The 21955-nt window shown below is 34.2% G+C and overlaps 1 protein-coding gene across 1 annotated transcript in view; it reads right to left on the reverse strand.

The window, feature by feature from the left end:
• Window positions 1–21955, reverse strand: part of SVEP1 (sushi, von Willebrand factor type A, EGF and pentraxin domain containing 1) — a 340179-nt gene that overhangs the window by 14779 nt on the left and 303445 nt on the right. Inside the window, exons 43-44 of the mRNA XM_031944100.1 lie at window positions 18855–19031; window positions 6427–6597 (exon numbers count right to left, since the gene is read on the reverse strand). Coding sequence (XP_031799960.1) covers window positions 6427–6597; window positions 18855–19031 — 348 coding nt within the window. The remainder of the gene's footprint in view (window positions 1–6426; window positions 6598–18854; window positions 19032–21955) is intronic.

Below are 21955 nucleotides of genomic sequence, written 5' to 3' on the forward strand. Positions count from 1 at the left end.
AAACTGAGGCAAACAGGAATAAATGACTTGACCAGGGTCATATAGCTAATAAGTGTCTGAGACTAAATTTTAAGTCAGGTCTTTCTGATTTCCACGCCCAGTATGCTATTATTCACTGGGCCACCTAGTTAGAGGGAAGAATGGGAATCATATATTAAGAAAACTAAAAAGTTAGGAAGGGGCCAAATTGTAAGGATCTTTAAATGCCAAAGGAAGGAATTTATTATTGAACTTTGAGGTAAACCAAAGTCACTGGACCTACAGTTTTTAATCAGAGACCAGCTTTGAAGCCTCTACAATGTTCTTTGAATGTCCACTTCCTCCTCTATTGGGTCCCACCCTGCCCATCCTCCCTTTTAGCCCTGAGCTATCTGCCTAAGCCTACCTTCCTCCAGGAATGTCCGGTGCTTTGAATATAGCTCTTCCCTATCTCCTCTAATCCCTCCCCCAGCTCAAAAAATATCTTCTTCACTCTGGGAGATGACTATGAACCACTACATAGAATTCCCAATCCCTCTATTTTTGCCCGCCTGCATTTTTGATTTCCTTTACAGCCTAATTGTACACTATTTCAAAGTCTGATTCTTTTTGTACAGCAAAATAACTGTATGGACATGTATACATATATTGTATTTAACTTATACTCTAAAATATTTAACATGTATTGGTCAACCTGCCATCTGGGGGAAGGGGTAGAGGGAAGGAGGGGAAAAGTTGGAACAAAACGTTTTGCAGTTGTCAATGCTGAAAAATTACCCATGCATATATTTTGTAAATAAAAAGCTATAATAATAATAAAAAAATATTTAGCCTAAAAAAAAATCTTCCACCAGAGATATCAAATACCTAATCCTTAGACCTTTAGAGTGCAACTGAACCAGATTATAATATAATTGGGAGATACTTAATGAAATAAATAAAAATACCATAAGACATAGATAATATTAATCCATAGTTTTCATAGTCTTCTGGGATGCTGGTGTATAGTTAAGTGATCCCTGTTCCTATCTGAATGTGACATCACTGTTTTGGATAACTGTTATTTGGAAAAAGTCCATCAGAGGATATTAATGATAGATAACGTCAAAGAGACAGATGTGTTACCTGAGAAATACATTGAACCTAGATTCAGATAAATAGATTCACTGACAGGAGATATAGGGAAAAAAAGCTTGTCATTAAACTTCACTTTACCTCTTTGTAAGTGTGTGAAAATATTTTGCCTGATTTATCTTGCAAAATTCTTGTTCTTGTAAAAACAGGAGATAGAAACCAAAATAACATTTGTGCATTGTAAAGGATAGGGACTAGAACAATAATTTCATTGACAAAGAAAAAGATCACTGTCCCGGGGCTAGACTCTTTGAGATGATAGTCTTACCAGATTCACAGCCACCCTGCCCAAGGCAGAGAACCTAAAGTCTTTTATGTCTAATCCTGCTCATTTTCTAATTTTCTCGCTGGGGAGCCTCCAAATGTAAGGCCGAAGAAACTGAGCAAGACAGGGATTAGAGACCAATTCAATAATTTATTAAATGGAGAGAAATACTGGGACCAATGGATCCATGTTGATCCCAGGGCTAGACAAGACTATCATCTGAAAGAGTCTAGCCCTGGGATCTATAGTCTATATGAGTATTGGGGCAGGGAGCTTTTTATGGAATAACAAGAACAATGCCATCTGAAATGGATAAACCTTTATCTTGTCAAACATTAAGGAATGTCTATAAAACCTTTATCTCAAACATTAAGAGGGGACGGTTATAACCTAAAGCAGAATAACGAAATAGGACAATTGGAGGACCTGGGTCACTACATTAAAAGGGAATTTTGGCATAACACTATGACATTCACAAAACCAGTTGCTGTCAAAGCTAAAATTTGAATCCAGGTATTAATGGCTTCAAGGCAGGCCCTCCATCCATTATGTTCTGTGACCTTGCTATGAGCTATAAAATATCATATGATTCTGAATTGCTGCTAATATAAGAGTGAATAGATTAATGATGAGTTTAGTCTTTTCTCATTTAGGTGCAGAATGGGCTTAGCTCTGTCTGTTGCTCTCTCATAATCAACATTTTTATCAATAACTTTAATGAAAATTTAGTAGAGCTTATCAGCTTTATATTTATAAATAAATGGATAGGATTCCATACAATTATCACTAATAATGGTAGTTCAAAAAAAGATTGGAGTCAGGCTGAGTATGATGTGATTCTAAAAAGCAAAACCACATAGGAAAAGGTAAAAAGAGTAATTATATAAATGAGGTGAGAGTAAAATTTGACAGAGGAATGAGATGAGGAGAGGAAGGCTGGTAAATCTGGAACCCTACTCTCAGTGGGAATGGGTTAAAAAGGGAACAACATAGATATGTAGAAGAGTACAAAAGTCTTCTAAATTCAGAAAGAAATAAGAAGGTAAGGGGTTAGAGTGGGGGAAAGAATAAGGAAGGGATATGTAAAGGGAACTCTACTCAGATCAGGGTTAAAGAGAGAACAATATGTACATTTAGAAGAGAATAAAAGTCTTTTAAATTTATTTTAAAAAAGGGTGAGGAAATGGAATAAGAGGGATGGTATAGAAGGATGTATTGAGCAACTGTATTGAACAACATAAATGGTATTAAAGTAGGTAGATAAATGGAAATGGGATAAAGAGGGATAGGGTAAGGGAGAACTCTTTCAAGGATCCTTGAGGACAAGGGAGGGTTCCTTAGAGAGGGGGTAGATTAAGTAATAGAAGGGCAAGGTAGCTAGTAGAAATAAAGGAGTCAGGAGGGATAGGAATTAAGAGATAAACACAATTATAAAATAAAGATTAGTAGAAGAATTTATTTTGTTAAAAAAAAAGTAGGTATAGTAATCATGATCTCAGATAAAGTGAAAGCTAAAACAGATTATCAAAAGAGAAAAAATAGGGAAACTATTAGAAATATTAATTGATATTGTTTTAGACTATTAAAAACAACTGTACAATATAAGGTTGGAATATTGCTGTGGTGTAGGAAAGGATGACTTTGTGGATAAGAAAAATATGGAAAGACTTGGATTTAAGAAGAAAGATGCTATCTACTTTCAGAAAAACAGAGGACAAACAAGCATTGTATGGGCTTACATAGACACATATGAATGTATATGTGTATAGAGATATCTATATATGCATGCACATATATGTTTGTATGTATGTTCACATGTGTATATGTATGTATTGTGTGTGTATATACACGTATGTGTATATATATTTATACACACATATATATGCGTGCATGTACACACACACACACACACATTTGTGTGTATATCCATGCTTAATTGTAGTCTTTTGGGCCCAGCGGGGGTGGGGAGAAGGGAAGAGGAAAAAAAACACACAAAAGTGTACAGCAGAGAACAAAAGAAAACCCACAAGGAAGCTAAGAAAAGACAGATGGCTCTGAACACAAGGTGTAGTATTTATTATATAGGCTTTCTTGAAATGGAAATTTATTGCTTTATTTTTGAATCCTCTCATGTTCTTAATTTTTTTCTTTTTTTTTTTTCTATTTAAGTTCAAAAAATAAATAACTTTATACATAAAATTACATTTGAAAACAAAAAAATGGGAAAAAACTATTTATTTAATAGTTCAACAGTGATAGGCTTAGATATTGGAATACATAGCAGAATTAAGATTAAAAATAATTTCAAAAGCCTGAAATATTAGACTGAAACAAGCAGTATGATACTTGCAATTGAAAATATCACCTTAAAAATGACATGAGATTTCTGGTTTAGCAGTAGTTTGTATGAAAAAAAAGTTTTTTCAAAAAGTTGTTTAAACAGTTAAGATGAGCCAAAATTATAATCTACTAAAGATGGCTGCAGAAATAAAATCAGTGGTTAGATCATAATTGTTCTTATGTTTTTTGACAGGATTAATGCCATCTACAAATTACATTTAAGAGGAATATTACTTTAAGAAGAATATTAATAAAGTACAAGTTTCTTAGAAAAGAGAATCTTGAGATAATGAGGTGTTAAGAAATCATGCCATATGAAATATGATTGATGGACCTGGGTGTGTTTTGTTGGAAAAGATAAAACTAATAAAAGACTTGATGCATGTTTTTAAACATTTGAAGGGCTGTCCTTGTATTAGGGAAATTGCTAGAGGCAGAAGTGATCAAGTCTTCCCTACTATTTAATTGCAAATCTTTATAAATTGGTGGTTTTGTGGTTAGTCAGTAGCCATAACAGAACTGAAAGATGATACATATACTTCATACGGCACAATTTCTTAATACCTCATTATCTCAAGATTCTCTCTTCTATTTATATAACATCCAGTATTGGAGAAATTAAAAGTATGTGCATGCACGTGTTCAGGCGTGTATGTGTGTTTTAAGAAGGCATGGATTACTTTGCTGTGAAGATGAAGAGAGGCATTTAGAGAAATAAAATAGTTGTCCATGGCTTTATATTTTATTTTATATTATATTTTAATAAGTCTTCTTGTTAAGTTGGATAACTTCTATTGCTCTCAGCTCTACTCCTATAAAGAACTACCTGTATCAAAGAAATTTGTTGTTGCTTTCATGAAGTAAATCGAAGGATATGAAAGGTATAATTACATCATTCTTTTCACCCTCTCACTCCATGATTTTCTCATCATTGTTCTTGCATAAAGTCATCCCTTCATTCAAAAAATTTCCAGCCTTTTCATAAAGCAAGAGTGATCATTATATTGTAATAGCCCCTTTGAAAATTTAATCCAATTTACCTCAACTGAATAAGCATTTATTAAGTACCTGTGATGCACCAGGCACTGTGTGACTTGCTGGGGATGCAGAGACAAAAATGTAGGGAATTTATTCCATTGAACTGATCTGCTTCTCACTTGAGACAAAGGAGGGCAGAAAGTGGAGCACAAGAAACTAAGAGGGGAGAGCAACAGAGGATAAGGCGGGTACTTGGGGATGTTGGGTGAGAAGTTGTTGGGTTTCTCTCATGCTTTTGATAAGTGACATAAAATTCTAGTCTTGTTGGTCCTAGGTAAGTGAACTTTGAAACTCTTTATTGGAATGGGGAGAAAGAGGTAAAATCTCCTTGTTCTATCTCAGTTTGAACAAATATTGTGAAAAAAAAGAGAAAATTCTGAATATTGAACCTTTGGTTTTAATCAAGTTGGTCTAGACTCTATGCAATGAACATGAACTGCCTCTGTACTTCCACTCATGCTCCTTTCCTCCTTGAACAGTATTTCCTTTTCTACTTCCCTTATACTATAATGCTGGAGAAACTGAGCAAGACAGAGATTAGAGACCAATTTAATAGTTTATTAAATAGGGAGATATACTGGGACCAAACAGGTCCCAGGGCTGGACGAGACTATTGTCTCAAAGAATCCAGCACTGAGTATAGGGACATCAAGATTTTTATAGGATAACAAGAACAATGACATAATGGGGGAGGTACCTGGATGGGGATAACCTAATAATAAAGTTAAATACAATATATGTATACATGTCTATACAGTTATTTTGCTGTACAAAAAGAATCAGACTTTGAAATAGTGTACAATTAGGCTGTGAAGGAAATAAAAAATGCAGGCAGACAAAAATAGAGGGATTGGGAATTCTATGTAATGGTTCATAGTCATCTCCCAGAGCTCTTTCGCTGGGTATAGCTGGTTCAATTCATTACTGCTCTATTGGAACTGATTTGTTTCATCTCATTGTTGAAGAGGGCCATGTCCATCAGATTTGATCATCATAAAGTATTGTTGTGGAAGTATATAATGATCTTCTGGTCATCAGGCTTAATTCTTTAGACTAATTATTAATTTCTTTAAGATTGTTATATTTTGAGGTTCAGCTATTCAAATGAATAACAGTGTGTCAAGGAATAAGGAATATTTATTCATATTGCAATTCATAAATCCCAATTCCTTCCCCTTATAGGAAATTTCAAAACAAATTTCTAAAATATATTTCTTTAAATCTTCTTAATACCTGAAATGTATTTTTAAAAAACCTTACAATAACTTCCACAACAATTGTATATGTTAGAAATTAATAACTTTTTATCTTAGAAACTTTAGCTTTCTTCAAGCCTCAAGTCAGATACTACATCCTCTGGGAAGCCTTCCCAGACCTCTCCAGTCATGAATGTTCTCTGCTTCTTCTACTTAACTTGTTGCTTCCATAAGTATGTATTTGTTGTATTGCCACTAAAACATAGGCACCCTGAAGAAGGGATTGTTTCATTCTAATCTTATATGTCTACCACAAAATAGTATGACTTGAACATGATAGATACTCAATAACATATTTATTGAGATAAATCACTAAATTAAACAAGTTCTAATCTTAAACTACCTTTTGATTTTTTTTAATGTAGATTTCCTGAGAGATTCACACCAAAAAGAACTTATCAAATCTACCCATACCTCTGCAAGTAGGTGGTGATGTCCAGGTTCCATTTCCCAAGCAAACACTTCTAAGAGAGCCTTCTAGCATATATCCACTATAACAGGAGTAGGTTATCAGGTCTCCATATTGGTAATGTATACCACGAATAATTGCATTTTCAACATGAGCTGGAGGTCCACAAGAGATCTCTAAATTAAGCAAAAGAGATAGTTATAGGTATGCCCACTACAAGGCTAACTGATAAGTTATTTGTACTGTCCACAGGAATGTTTTGAACTTGTGTTACTATTTACAAAATGACATATTAAAATAATATCTATACCATTTTTGACAAAATAAGGTTTAAAGAGTCAGTTATCACCCAAAGGTTGGAGGTCAGCTTTATAAACCTATAAAAGAAAGTCTTTAAGAAATTAAGAATTATTATTTATATTCCACTACCAGGACTGGTTAGGAGAACTATATGGGGTTTGGATTGTACAATTATGCCTTTGGAACACTATGTGCCAAGTAGCATAACCATGCGAAATTCTTCAACATGTATCTATCATAGGATGGTGTAGCTTAACATAAACACATGGGGTTATGTGAGTGAGAGTGAATAATGAGAAATTTTTAACATATTTTATAAATGAATATATCTTAATACCATAAAATTTTACTTTAGGGGTGGTTTTGGTAAATATTTAGCAACTGTATTTTGGAAAAAATATATGTTTGGCATTTTAAAGTGTAATCTGTTATTATTATCATTTTCTCCAAAATTTTCTTCAGTCTAAACACTCAACCAAACAGTAAATCAAGCCATGAATTGCAGCATTTTCCAATCCTGTTTACATCAAAACAAACAAATCAATAAATAAATGATCACAATAAAAATTTAACAATCTGCTCTAGTGAGTTGGCAGAAACCAACTGCAGAATACTGACTACAAAACATGGAATAAAGTCTGTAAAAAATTTAAAATATCACTCAGCAGGTAGTGGAAAGGTACACTGCAGTACTGAAGAGGCTGCAATACAATACAAAAATAATTATAAAGAATCATAGGATAAGATTGTTAATAATGAAATGTCTTTGAAAAAAATGGATGATCGCTTTAGAGAGAACATTCTGTCAACTTGATTGATATTCCTACTTAAACTTTTATATATGTATTTGGGAAGCTGGAGGCTGTGTTTTCATAAGAAAAAATTAGCAGCACTTCGGGTGCATTCACAGGTGAAATTTCAATAATAGAACCTTGCTGCCCCTTGTTTCTGTTACCCATTAACCACTTTAAGTCATATCACACTAAAGGTATTTGCAACTACCTTATCTCTCTTGCTAGAACTAAGCTCCTTCTTTGGCCACTGTATCTGTCAATGTCTTTCACACAATAGATACTTATATAATTGGGAGTTGGAAAGGATTTTAGAAATTATCTGGCCCAGTTCCATTTTTTCAAGAGATTAAGAAACTGAGGCAGATAAGTAAAGGACTTGGTCACAGTCATACCATCCCAAATTTTCCAGTTCCAAATTCTTGTACAAGGCATGACCCTAAGGGTTATGGAGAGACATAAAACATAAAACCTAGTCTCAGTCCTCAGAGTTTATAATCTAGTTGGAGAGTAGGAGGTAACATATGAAAGTATGTAACATATAGAAAATTTAAATGTATAATTTAAATATTAACAGAAGTGTCATAAGGCACTATGTCAGAAACTCTTGTTGTGAGTTCTAAATAACTTCTTTAGATATATCCAGGGTAGTTTGTTGGTTGTGGCATTATCAAGAAAGAGAAACATTTTAAATTGATCCAGAGAGTATGTTGAATGGGACACATTTTGGTTTTTTTTCCTTAGACATTTCTTTTACATTTATGAATTTAATTTCTTAAATTTAAATTCTTAAATTTCTGAACTTATCTTTAGATAAAGTAGTAAAATTGTAAAATTACAAATCTATATTACACATAGGATTTTTTCCCCCTTCTATTTAAATATATAATAAATTTAGCAAGTAGCTAAGCTGTCCTACTTGTCTTTCTTCCTGGTTTTCTCTTATGTTCTTTGTTATATATTTAAAAAAAATAACTAGAGACTCTTTCCTTCAGTTTTTCCCACTTTTCTTTTTCCCTTCATCTCTTCTTCTTTTCTTCCTTTCTTCCAATTGATAGCCCCACTTCAAATTTTTTAAAAAAGGAAAATCTTCTAGCAAATATGTCTAATCAAACAAAAAACCACCCTCATTTTTGGGTGCATTTTATAATTTTATTCTCTTTAATCTTCAAATCTGGCACAGAATATTAGAATTGGAAAAAGTCCTAAGAGACTGGATAATTTAATTATTCTTAATTTGTGGGTTGTGGACCCCTCTGAGGCTGTGAAATAATAACACTATATGGCATCCATAAATCGATAAACAAATATGGGCTTGATAGATTAAAAATCTTCTCTAGGATTTTGTTGTTCTTGTATTTTCTCAATTAACTGATATTAATCATCATGTGAATATCCTTTTTAAGAAACATTTTTTATACCTTTTTATTTAAAAGATATATGCATAGGTAATTTTTCAACACTGACAATTGGAAGACCTTTTGTTCCAACTTTTCTCCTCCTTCCCCTTACCCCTTCCCCCAGATGGCAGGTTGATCAATACATGTTAAATATGTTGAAGTATAAATTAAATACAATATATCTATACATGTCAAACAGTTATTTTGCTGCACAAGAAGAATCGGAGTTTGAAATAGTGTACAATTAGGCTGTGAAGGAAATCAAAAATGCAGGCAGACAAAAATAGAGGGATTGGGAATTCTATGTAGTGGTTCATAGTCATCTCCCCGAGTTTTTTGCTGGGTGTAGCTGGTTCAATTCATTACTGCTGTATTGGAACTGATTTGGTTCATCTCATTGTTGAAGAAGGCCACGTTCATCATAATTGATCATCATATAGTATTGTTATTGAAATACATAATGATCTCCTGGTCCTGCTCATTTCACTCCGCATGAGTTCATGTAAGTCTCTCCAGGCCTTTCTGAAATCATCCTGCTGGTCATTTCTTACAGAACAATAATATTCCATAACATTCATATACCACAATTTATTCAGCCATTCTCCAATTGATGGGCATCCATTCAGTTTCCAGTTTCTAGCCACTACAAAGAGGGCTACAAACATTTTTGCACATACAGGTCCCTTTCTCTTCTTTAATATCTCTTTGGGATATAAGCCCAGTAGTAACACTGTTGTATCAAAGGCTATGTACAATTTGATAACATTTTGAGTATAGTTCCAAATTGTTCTTCAGAATGGTTGGATCCATTCACAACTCCACCAACAATGTATCAGTATCCCAATTTTTCCACATCCCCTCCAACATTTGTCATTATCTTTTCCTGTCATCTTAGCCAATCTGAGAGGTAGTGATATATCAGAGTGGTCTTCATTTGCGTTTCTCTGATCAATAATGATTTAGAACACATCTTCATATGAGTAGAAATGGTTTCAATTTCATCATCTGAAAATTGTCTGTTCATATCCTTTGACCATTTATCAATTGGAGAATGGCTTGCTTTCTTATAAATTAAGAGTCAATTCTCCATATATTTTGGAAATATCAGAACCTTTGATTATAAAAATGTTTTCCCACTTTATTGCTTCCCTTCTAATTTTGTCTGCATTAGTTTTATTTGTACAAAAACTTCAATTTGATATAATCAAAATTTTCTATTTTGTGATCAATAATGATCTCTAGTTCTTCTTTGGTCATAAATTCCTTCCTCTTCCACAGATCTGAGAGGTAAAATATCCTATGTTCTAATTTATTTATAGTCTCATTCTTTATGCCTAGGTCATGAACCCATATCTTGGTGTATGGTATTAAACGTGGGTCAATGCCTAGTTTCTGCCATACTAATTTCCAATTTTCCCAGCAATTTTTGTCAAACAGTGAGTTCTTATCCCAAAAGCTGGGGTCTTTGGGTTTGTCAAACACTAGATTATTAAAGTTATTGACTGTTTTGTCCTTTGAACCTAACCTATTCCACTGATCAACTAGTCTATTTCTTAGCCAATACCGAATGATTTTGGTAACTGCTGCTTTATAATATAATTTTAGATCTGGTACAGCTAGGCCACCTTCATTTGATTTTTTTTTTTCATTAATTCCCTTGAAATTCTTGACCTTTTGTTTTTCCAAATGAACTTTGTTGTTATTTTTTCTAGGTCATTAAAATCATTTCTTGGGAGTCTGATTGATATAGCACTAAATAGATTAGTTTAGGGAGTATTGTCATCTTTATTATATTTGCTCAGCCTATCCAAGAGCACTTAATGTTTTTCCAATTGTTTAGATCTGACTCTATTTGTATGGAAAGTGTTTTGTAGTTTTGCTCATATAGTTCCTTACTTTCCCTTGGCAGATAGATTCCCAAATATTTTATGCTATCAACAGTTATTTTAAATGGAATTTCTCTTTGTATCTCTTGCTGTTGGATTTTTGTTAGTGATGTATAAAAATGTTGATGATTTATGTGGATTTATTTTGTATCCTGCAACTTTGCTAAAGTTATGGATTATTTTATTTTATTTTTTTTTTAATTTAATAGCCTTTTATTTACAGGATATATACATGGGTAACTTTACAGGATTAACAATTGCCACCTCTTGTTCCAATTTTTCACCTCTTACCCCCCCCCCCCCTCCCCTAGATGGCAGGATGACCAGTAGATGTTAAATATATTAAAATATAAATTAGATACACAATAAGTATACATGACCAAAACGTTATTTTGCTGTACAAAAAGAATCAGACTCTGAAATATTGTACAATTAGCTTGTGAAGGAAATCAAAAATGCAGGTGTGCATAAATATAGGGATTGGGAATTCAATGTAATGGTTTTTAGTCATCTCCCAGAGTTCTTTTTCTGGGCATAGCTAGTTCAGTTCATTACTGCTCCATTAGAAATGATTTGGTTGATCTCGTTGCTGAGGATGGCCTGGTCCATCAGAACTGGTCATCATATAGTATTGTTGTTGAAGTATATAATGATCTCCTGGTCCTGCTCATTTCACTCAGCATCAGTTCGTGTAAGTCTCTCCAGGCCTTTCTGAAATCATCCTGTTGGTCATTTCTTACAGAACAGTAATATTCCATAATATTCATATACCACAATTTATTCAGCCATTCTCCAACTGATGGACATCCATTCAGTTTCCAGTTTCTAGCCACTACAAAAAGGGCTGCCACAAACATTCGTGCACATACAGGTCCCTTTCCCTTCTTTATAATCTCTTTGGGATATAATCCCAGTAGTAACACTGCTGGATCAAAGGGTATGCACAGTTTGATAACTTTTTGAGCATAGTTCCAAACTACTCTCCAAAATGGTTGGATTCGTTCACAACTCCACCAACAATGCATCAATGTCCCAGTTTTCCCGCATCCCCTCCAACAATCATCATTATTTTTTCCTGTCATCTTAGCCAATCTGACAGGTGTGTAGTGGTATCTTAGAGTTGTCTTAATTTGCATTTCTCTGATTAATAATGACTTGGAGCATCTTTTCATATGACTAGAAATAGTTTCAATTTCTTCATCTGAGAATTGTCTGTTCATATCCTTTGACCATTTTTCAATTGGAGAATGGCTTGATTTTTTATAAATTAGAGTTAATTCTCTATATATTTTGGAAATGAGGCCTTTATCAGAACCTTTGACTGTAAAAATATTTTCCCAGTTTATTGCTTCCCTTCTAATCTTGTCTGCATTAGTTTTGTTTGTACAAAAACTTTTCAGTTTGGTATAATCGAAATTTTCTATTTTGTGATCAGTAATGATCTCTAGTTCTTTGGTCTAAAACCCTTCCCCCAGGTCGGGAGGTAAACTATCCTATGTTCCTCTAATTTTTAATAATTTCATTCTTTATCTAGGTCTGAATCCATTTGACCTTATCTTGGTGTCCGTTAAGTATGGATCAATCCTAGTTTCTGCCATATTGTTTAATTTTCCCAAATTTTTATCAAACGTAAGTTCTTATCCCAAAAGCTGGGATCTTTGGGTTTGTCAAAGACTAGGTTGCTATTTTTGTTGACTGTTTTATCCCTTGAACCTAATCTATTCCACTGATCAACTAATCTATTCCTTAGCCAATACCAAATAGTTTTGGTAACTGCTGCTCTATAATGTAATTTTAGATCTGGTACAGCTAACCACCATCATTTGATTTTTTTTCATTAATTCCTTGAAATTCTTGACCTTTGTTTTTTCCATATGAACTTTTTTTATTTTTCTAGGTCATTAAAATAGTTTTTGGGACTCTGTTGGTATAGCGCTAAATAAATAGATTAGTTTATAATATTTCATCTTTATTATATTTGCTCGCCCTATCCAAGAGCATTTAATATTTTTCCAATTGGTTAGATCAGACTTAATTTGTGTGAAAAGTGGTCTGTAATTTTGCTCATAAAGTTTCTGATTTTCCCTTGGCAGATAGATTCCTAAATATTTTATATTATCAGTAGTTACTTTAAATGGAATTTCTCTTTGTAACTCTGACTGTTGGATTTTGTTAGTGATATATAAGAATGCTGATGACTTATGTGGGTTTATTTTATAACCAGCAACTTTGCTAAAGTTGTGGATTATTTCTAATAACTTTTTAGCAGAATCTCTGGGGTTCTCTAAGTATACCATCATGTCATCGGCAAAGAGTGATAATTTGGCTTCCTCATTGCCTATTCTTATTCCTTTAATCTCTTTCTCAGCTCTTATTGCTATAGCTAGCGTTTCTAATACAATATTAAATAGTAACGGTGATAGTGGGCAACCTTGTTTCACTCCAGATCTTATTGGGAATGGTTGCAGTTTGTCTCCATTACATATGATGCTTACTGATGGTTTTAAATAGATGCTACTGATTATTTTAAGGAAAAGTCCATTTATTCCTATACTCTCAAGTGTTTTTAATAGGAATGGATGTTGGATTTTATCAAATGCTTTTTCTGCATCTATTGAGATGATTATATGGTTTTTGTTAATTTGATTATTAATATGGTCAATTATACTAATAGTTTTTCTAATATTGAACCGCCCTGAATTCCTGGTATTCCTGGTGTATTATCCTGGGGATGATTTTCTGTAGTCTTTTTGCTAATATCTTATTTAAGATTTTAGCATCAATATTCATTAGGGAGATTGATCTATAATTTTCTTTCTCTGTTTTCAACCTACCTGGTTTAGTTATCAGTACCATGTCTGTGTTATAAAAGGAATTTGGTAGGACTCCTTCCTTTCCTATTTTTTCAAATAGTTTATATAGCATTGGGGCTAATTGTTCTTTAAATGTTTGGTAGAATTCACATGTAAATCCATCTGGTCCTGGGGATTTTTTCCTAGGAAGTTGATTAATAGTTTATTCTATTTCTTTTTCTGAAATGGGACTATTTAAGCAATTTACTTCTTCCTCTGTTAGTCTGGAAAACCTATATTTTTGAAGGTAGTCATCCATTTCACTTAGGTTATCAAATTTATTGGCATAAAGTTGGGCAAAGTAACTCCTTATTATTGCTCTAATTTCCTCTTCATTGGTGGAAAGTTCTCCCATTTCATTTTTAAGACAAACAATTTGATTTTCCTCTTTCCTTTTTCTAATCAGATTTACCAAAGATTTATCTATTTTATTGTTTTTTTCATAAAACCAACTCTTAGTTTTATTTATTAATTCAATAGATTTTTATTTTCAATATTATTAATTTCTCCTTTTAATTTTAGAATTTCAAGTTTAGTATTTGATTGGGAGTTTTTAATTTGTTTTTTTTTTCTAGCTTTTTAATTTGCAAGCCCAATTCATTGAACATCTCTTTCTCTATTTTATTCAAGTAAGCCCATAAAGATATAAAATTTCCCCTTATTATTGCTTTGGCTGCATCCCACAAATTTTGGTATGATGTCTCATTGTTGTCATTATCTTGAGTGAAACTATTAATTGTGTCTGTAATTTGCTGTTTCACCCAATCATTCTTTAAAATGAGATTATTTAGTTTCCAATTACGTTTTGGTCTATTACCTCTAACTTTTTGTTGAATGTAGTTTTTATTGCATCATGATCTGAAAAGAAAGCATTTACTATTTCTGCCTTCCCACATTTAATTTTGAGGTCTTTATGTCTTAATATATGGTCAGTTTTTGTATAGGTTCCATGACTGCTGAGAAGAAAGTATACTCCTTTCTGTCACCATTCAGTTTTCTCCAAAGATCTATCATATTTAATTTTTCTAATATTCTATTTACCTCTTTAATTCCTTTCTTATTTATTTTGTGGTTTGATTTATCTAATTCTGAGAGTGCAAGGTTGAGATCTCCCACTATTATAGTTTTACTGTCTATTTCTTCTTGCAACTCTCTTAACTTCTCCTTTAGGAAGTCAGATGCTATACCACTTGGTGCATATATGTTTAGTATTGATATTGCTTCATTGTCTGTGCTATACTTTAGCAAGATATAGTTTCCTTCCTTATCTCTTTTAATTAAATCAATTTTTGCTTTTGTTTGATCTGAGATAAAGATGGCTACCCTTGCTTTTTTTACTTCATCTGAAGCATAATAGGTTCTGTGCCAGTCTTTTACCTTTATTCTGCATGTAAATAAATGCTGTTTTAAATGTGTTTCATGTAAACAACATATTGTAGGGTTCTGACTTTTGATCCAGTCTGCTATCCGCCTCTGCTTTATAAGAGAGTTCATCCCATTCACATTTATGGTTAAAATGACTAATTCTGTATTTCCTGACATCTTATTATCCCCAGATTATGCTTTTCTTTTTCTTGTCCCCCCCCTTACTCCCTTTCCCAGTATTAAAGTTATGGGCTCCACTTGCGTCATACAGCTCTCCCTCTTTAGGATCCCTCCTTCCTCCCTTTGAATCCCTTCCCCTTTCTTGTATCCTTCCCTTATTACTCTTTTTGTTTTCCCTTTTCCTCTCCCACTTTTTAATGAGGTGAGAGAAGATTCTCTGTAAAACAAATATGTCAATTATTTTCTCTTTGAGCCAACTCTGATGAAAGTAAGATTCATACAATGTTTTTCCCCCTAAGTTCCCTCAGATATGATAGGTTTCCTTTACCTCCTCATGGGATGTAGTTTCCCTCTTTTTATCTCTTCTTTTCCCTTTTTCTGACACTATCCCCTTTCCATTTCTACTCCCCCCCCACTTTTTTTTTGGTTATATCAGTAAAATCAAATTATACATGTAGTCTTTATGTATATCCACAATAGAAATATAGTTCTCAAGAGTTCCTTTTAACTTTTTCTGCTTCTCTTAAGTCCTGTGGCTGGAGATCAAATTTTTTGTTTAGATCTGGTTTTTTCCTTAGAAACAAATGGAATTCATCTGTTTCATTAAATGTCCATCTTCTTCCATGGAAGAAAATGCTCAGCTTAGCTGGGTTGTTTATTCTTGGCTGCATTCCAAGTTCTTTTGCCTTTTGAAATATCAGATTCCAGGCCCTTCGATCCTTTAATGTGGAAGCAGCTAGATACTGAGTGATCCTTCTTGTGGCTCTTGGTATTTGAATTTTTTTTTTTTGGCTGCTTGTAATATTTTTTTCTTAGTCTGGTAATTCTGAAATTTAGCCACAATATTCCTTGGAGTTTTTATTTTAGGGCCTTTTTCAGAAGGTATTTGATGAATTCTTTCAATGCCTATTTTACCTTCTGATTCTATTGCATCTGGGCAGTTATTTTTGATGATTTCCTGTAAAATAGTATAGAGGCTCTTTTTCATCATAGTTTTTGGGAAATCCAATAATCTTCAGGTTCTCTCACCTAGATCTATTTTCCAGGTTTGTTGTTTTTCCAAGTAGATATTTAATGTTTTTTTCCCTAATTTTTCATTTTTTTTAGTTTTGCTTGACTGATTTTTGATGTCTCAATGAATCATTGATTTGTATTTGTTCAGTTCTGATTTTTAATGAGTTATTTTCTTCATTAACTTTTTTTACTTCTTTTTGTATATGTCCAATTGAGTTTTTAAATGAGTTGTTTTGCTCTATGGAATTTTTTTCCATTTCACTAAATTTTTTTTTTTTTTTTTTTTTTTTTTACTACTGAGTTATTTTCTTTTTCCAATTCACAAATCCTATTTTCTTGAGAATTCTTTATCTTTTCAAATTCACAAATCCTACTTTCCTAGGAATTCTTTACCTTTTCCAATTCACAAATTCTGTTTCCCTGCACTTCCTGGGAGTTCTTTACCTTTTCCAATTCACATTTCAGGAAGTTGTTACTCTCTTGCATAGCTTCTCTTTCTTTTCCCCATTTTTCTTCTAGCTCTCTTTAAAAATTTTTAATAGTCTCTTCTAGGAGAGATTTGTGTGATGGAAACCAGGTTATGTCTCCCTTTGCGATTTTGTCTAGAGACTGTCTGCTATTAGTCTCCTCAGGGTTGAAAACCTGCTCTCTTTCTGTATAGAATTGCTATGGATCGTCCTTTTGAAAATAAAAGCCTGTATGGTCTGCCTTCAGGGTAAGGAGATTACCAGCTTCCTCTGCAGAGCAGGGATAGGTGTATGGACAGTAGCTGTCCTGAAAACAGGCTGAAAAGAGAAGTGAGGTACGAGAGTGTTCTGGGAAAAAATTTCCCACCAGAAGTGATTCAGACCTAGGGCACAGCACAGGGCCAAGCTGTGGAAGTGCTCAGTGAAGAATCCCACTGTGCAGATTAGTGACTGCCCTAGGGCTAGAGGCTGAGCAGCAAAAGTATCACTATCCCAAGCTAAAGCTGGCTGTGGTTATTAGCAGTTGACCAGCGAATAGCCCCCCATGGACCAGAAGTATCTCTGCCCAGGGAAGCACAGTTGAGCTGCCGAAGTTATATTGCCCCAGGCCAAGCCCCACACTGTGCAGATTAGAGGCTGCCTTGGGCAGCGCCCCCCTGCTGTGCAGATTTGTGACTGCCCTGGCCTGTGCTGCAGAATGCAGCTGCACAGCTGTGCTCTGGTCTGTGCTGAATCACTTCTGGTTTTAGGTGGGTATAGCCAGATCTTGTTTGGTTCTGGCGTTTTTTTAGAGTACCCTCTACCTTTGGCTTTAATTTCTTTGCTGGTCTGCTTTGTAATCAAGGCAGAGCAGTCAACCTATGGCAGAGTCGTCTCTATAACTTTTCTAACCACAGAGGTCACCCCCACCCCTGCTCTGCTCTAGACCTTAGCCTCTGGTTCTATCCCTGCTTGCGCTGATCTACTCTGGCTGCTCAGGACAAACCTTTCCTGGTGATCTTCCAGATTATCTTCGGCTGGTAAATTGTTGAATGAATTTTACCAGTCAATTGCTCTTTTTGAGGCTGAATTTAATTGGTCATGAGGGTGTGAGAGGAGCTTAGAAAGTATCGTGTGCCTTCTCCACCATCTTGGCTCCACCCTATCATCATGTGAATATACTTAAACATTTTTTAGATGATATAATTATTGTTGTGCCACAGTTCCCTTTTATTGTCCTACCTCAGTTTCCCTAATTTTCCTGCCTCAGGTTCCCTGAATTGTTCTGCCTCAGTTCCTAATTGTTCTGTTCAATCCTGCAGCACAACTTCTCCCTCCTAATCACATGATCCAGATAAGGAGAAAGACCTTCTATCTTAGACATCATCAGGATGTCCAGTACCTCTCCCCATTCTGTAATCCCAATTTATCAGAATGTCCCATGCCTCCCCCCACCCTGTCAGAACCAGATTGATAGTCCCGTTCCCACTGTCAGTGCTCTGACTCTGCCCCTGCCTTGATCTACCCCTGTAGCTGAGCCACCTGCATATATATGTCATTGAGAACTCACATTGGTTGCTAGATTCTTGGAGATCATAGTCTCATTCAGTTCTGGGACCAAACCATGCATCCATTTGGTCCCAGTAAATCTTTCCCCTTCAAATAAAATATTAAATACTCTCTAATCTCTATCTTGCCTCAGTTTCTCTGGCATTACATAAGAACTCAAGGTAAGAAAATTCCTTCTACCAATTCAGGTTGGTACATTCAACAGTTTTGTTATTGGGATTCTCCTTTGTTTTCAATGAGAATCAATGATATCAGGAAGGTGAAGTCTTGACTTCAAGTGAATGGAATTTAAGTGAAGCAGAGCTGTGCAAAATCATCAGCCTCAGTCTCACCCCAAAATCATCAGGAGTCCAGAGGCAAGACAAAGGTCAGAGTTTTAGAGAATTGTTTAAAGTATTACAAAGTTAAATGATTTGCCCAAGATTCTGCAGATAGGTGTGGGAGATAAAACTTGAAACCATATCTTCCTGCCTCAAAGGTTCCTCTCTCTTCTCCCCCATTGCTGCTTCTCTCCTATAAAAGGACAATGCTGAAACACAATGTATAATTAGGTTATGGGATTGACAAAGTCACCTAACATTGGGAATACAGACTATGATTGATTTAATTAGATTCCATTGGTACACTTACTTTCACATTTAGCACTTGTTGGTGTCCAGGTCTCATCAGGATTACAGGTAATAACAGCTTGGCCTCTTAGCAGATAGCCTTCTCGGCACTTGATAGATACATTCTGACCAACATAAAATTCCTTCTCGGAAAGAAGAGCATTCTCAGGGATTACGAAAGGTACAGGACAGGGATTTGCTATAAAATAGGAAGAAAAAACTCATTGTATTTTTTGCCTATTAATTTCCTTTGTCCTCTTGGTCTCTTTTTCTTTCTTGCCTTTACATTTTAGGATTTCCAAGAAAAATAATTCTAATATTAAATTTGTCACTAGTTTCAGGCACTCAGATAGGTGCAACAAAAATCTGACTTCAGAACTACCAAACTATACAATGTCCATGAGTAAATCAAGTGCCTGAAACTAGTGACAAATTGAATGGTCTTTTGAAGATGTAAATATATATCTAACATCATAACATAGGTCTGTGGTTGGATATGACCTTAGAGGCCACCCAAGTCCAAGTTTACTGATGAGGAAATTGAGGTCCAGAGTGTTAAATGATTGGCCTAGAGTCATAGCTAAGAGGATTTAGAGGCAGGATAAGAACTCTGGTTTTCTTGCCTTTCAGTATTTCAAAACTCTTAGTTTCCACTTAAAAAAGTAATAGAAAAGGAAGCTCATAGAATCTCAGATTTAGAATTTAAGGAATCTCAGAGGTAATCTAAGCTTCATATTACAGAAAAAGAGAGCCATAAAAAAGAAGTTAAGGAACATCTTCAAGGTCACATTGGTAGTAAGTAGCAGAATCAGTATTTGAACAAAAGGATTTTGACTCCAAACCCCGGACTCTGTATTATACAACACTGAACCCCATATCCCACATCCTTTAAAAGTTTCATTTTATAGGAGTCATAATTTGAGAAATAATTTTATCCCTTTCTATCACTTTACAAATCACAGGATCATGGCATCTCAGAATCAGAAACAGAGATCAGGAACCATCTCACAATTCACCTAGTCCAATACTTTCATCTGACAGATGAGCAAACTGAAACCCATAGAAGTAAAATCCTCACTTATCTAGTTAGCAGGAAGCTTAGTAGTGCAGTAGATAGAACAATGAATCTGAAATTAGGAAGACTCCTCTTCATGAGTGTAAATATGGCCTCAGACTCTTATTAATTTTGTGATCCTAGGCAAGTTACTTAATCCTGTTTGCCCCAGTTTCCTCATATGGAAATTGATCTGGAGAAGGAAATGGCAAGTAATTCAAATATCTTTGCCAAGAACACCCCAAATGGGATCATAAAGAGTCAGATACAACTGAAAAAAATGACTCAAAGCTAGTTAGTGGCAGAATCAGGACAAAATTCCACATTTCCCTAGAAGACTTCTTTCCATTACTTTATACCATACTTGTGGAGGGATTATTTGCATATGTGTGTGTGTGTGTGTGTGTGTGTGTGTGTGTGTGTTCAGAGGTAGGAATGTGGGGTAGTAAGTACTAGATAATAATATCAAATATCATAAATATGATGAGTCATAGAGTGATTTATATTTTCCTTTTTATTACAGTCTTGAGTACAAATGCAACCTGTAAAGTTTATAAGACATTTTGTATATCTCAGTGGTAAAAATAAATGAATATAATTCACATATATTTAATGATGCTGAGGGAAAATATAGGAGATGTTACAGAGAGGGATTTCTTATAGCATATTATGAGATATGAAGAGACTGATGAAGAGCATAAATTGAGATACCAGTTCCAACTTGAAGTTGTTTAATGAAAATATTATTGCATTATTAAGAGTGTCCTTGTGAGATAACTGTGAGAAAATGATGATCAATTAAGTGTCTGTGACAGTAAGATGAAATTGAACAGAGAAGAAGATGATGTCTGTAATAACAATAAGAAAAATAGAGAAAGCTACCAAAGGAGAGAGATTTATTTATTCTTCTTTTGGGAGAAAATTCTGGCCTATCTTTACCAATAGTCCCCAAACCTATGACCTGGGGTCATATTTCATATCATGACCTGGGGTTCTATTTCAAAAGTTTAGTTGTAAGTTAGTACTGATTCTATTTTCACTCCCTTCCCTATCTCTATCCATTGGATAACTGTTTTCCTCCAAAAGAAACCATGAAAGTGTGTCCCCATAAGAGGTTACCCATTTCTAAACTGAATTTTTCTTTCCTCTTATAAGAAAAGGTTTTTGTGGTTCACAGTGAGATAGCAAATCTTTCGTATAGTTTCTCAATAATCACTTTTAGGGAAGTAATGATGGTTTGCTGTAAATGGTTTAGAAATGGGAAGTAAAGTGATCTCAAAATTACTCATATACATATTACAACCTATACTGAATTGTAGAAGCTTACTTTTTTGTAAGAACCTGAAGTTCTGTGATCTGAATGTTTTATAGTTCAAACATAGTAAGTTTTCTCAATAACCATAATCTGAATTTTATTTATAGATGAATAGTAGGACCTTTTTTATGCACAATTTAGACTTTAATGTACATTCCTATCCTCACAATCAGGAACTCATTTGTAGATATCCAGTGTGGTCAGTGACTGAATAGCATTTATTTATGGTACCCAAGATGATCCTAGATGAATAAAGTTATGATTTCATACAGTATCTCTTGAAAAGTAAAATGGTTATGAAATGAAATCTCTGGAATGTCACCTATTTAAATGTGTAAAAACTTTACATAAAAGGACAAAAATATAATTTGACTGTATCCTATGTAACATCTAAGAGTCTAAATATTTTCATTATGAGGTATCAAAATTGGTAACTAAAAATTAAAATATATAGTGAGTAGGATCATGAGAGGGAAGCATGAAATCATGTGTGAATATTCTAATTTTCATAGATCTATTTCCCATAGCTCTTGGTTAGCACAAAAATAATGTATTTTAGTCAACTAGTCAATACCCTTTTTTTACATGTGATAAAATGATCTGGTATAAAATCAGTTCAGTGGGCAGAAGCAGTTAACAGTGATATTTGCATTATTTAACACCTTCTGGGGGAACAATTTTCAAGACTAGAAAAAATGTTGAACACTTTTATTCCCTAATGTCCTGTATTGAAAACAAGATAGGCACATGGCGT

The sequence above is a fragment of the Sarcophilus harrisii genome, chromosome 1, assembly GCF_902635505.1.
Source record: "Sarcophilus harrisii chromosome 1, mSarHar1.11, whole genome shotgun sequence".
Lineage (NCBI taxonomy): Eukaryota > Metazoa > Chordata > Mammalia > Dasyuromorphia > Dasyuridae > Sarcophilus > Sarcophilus harrisii.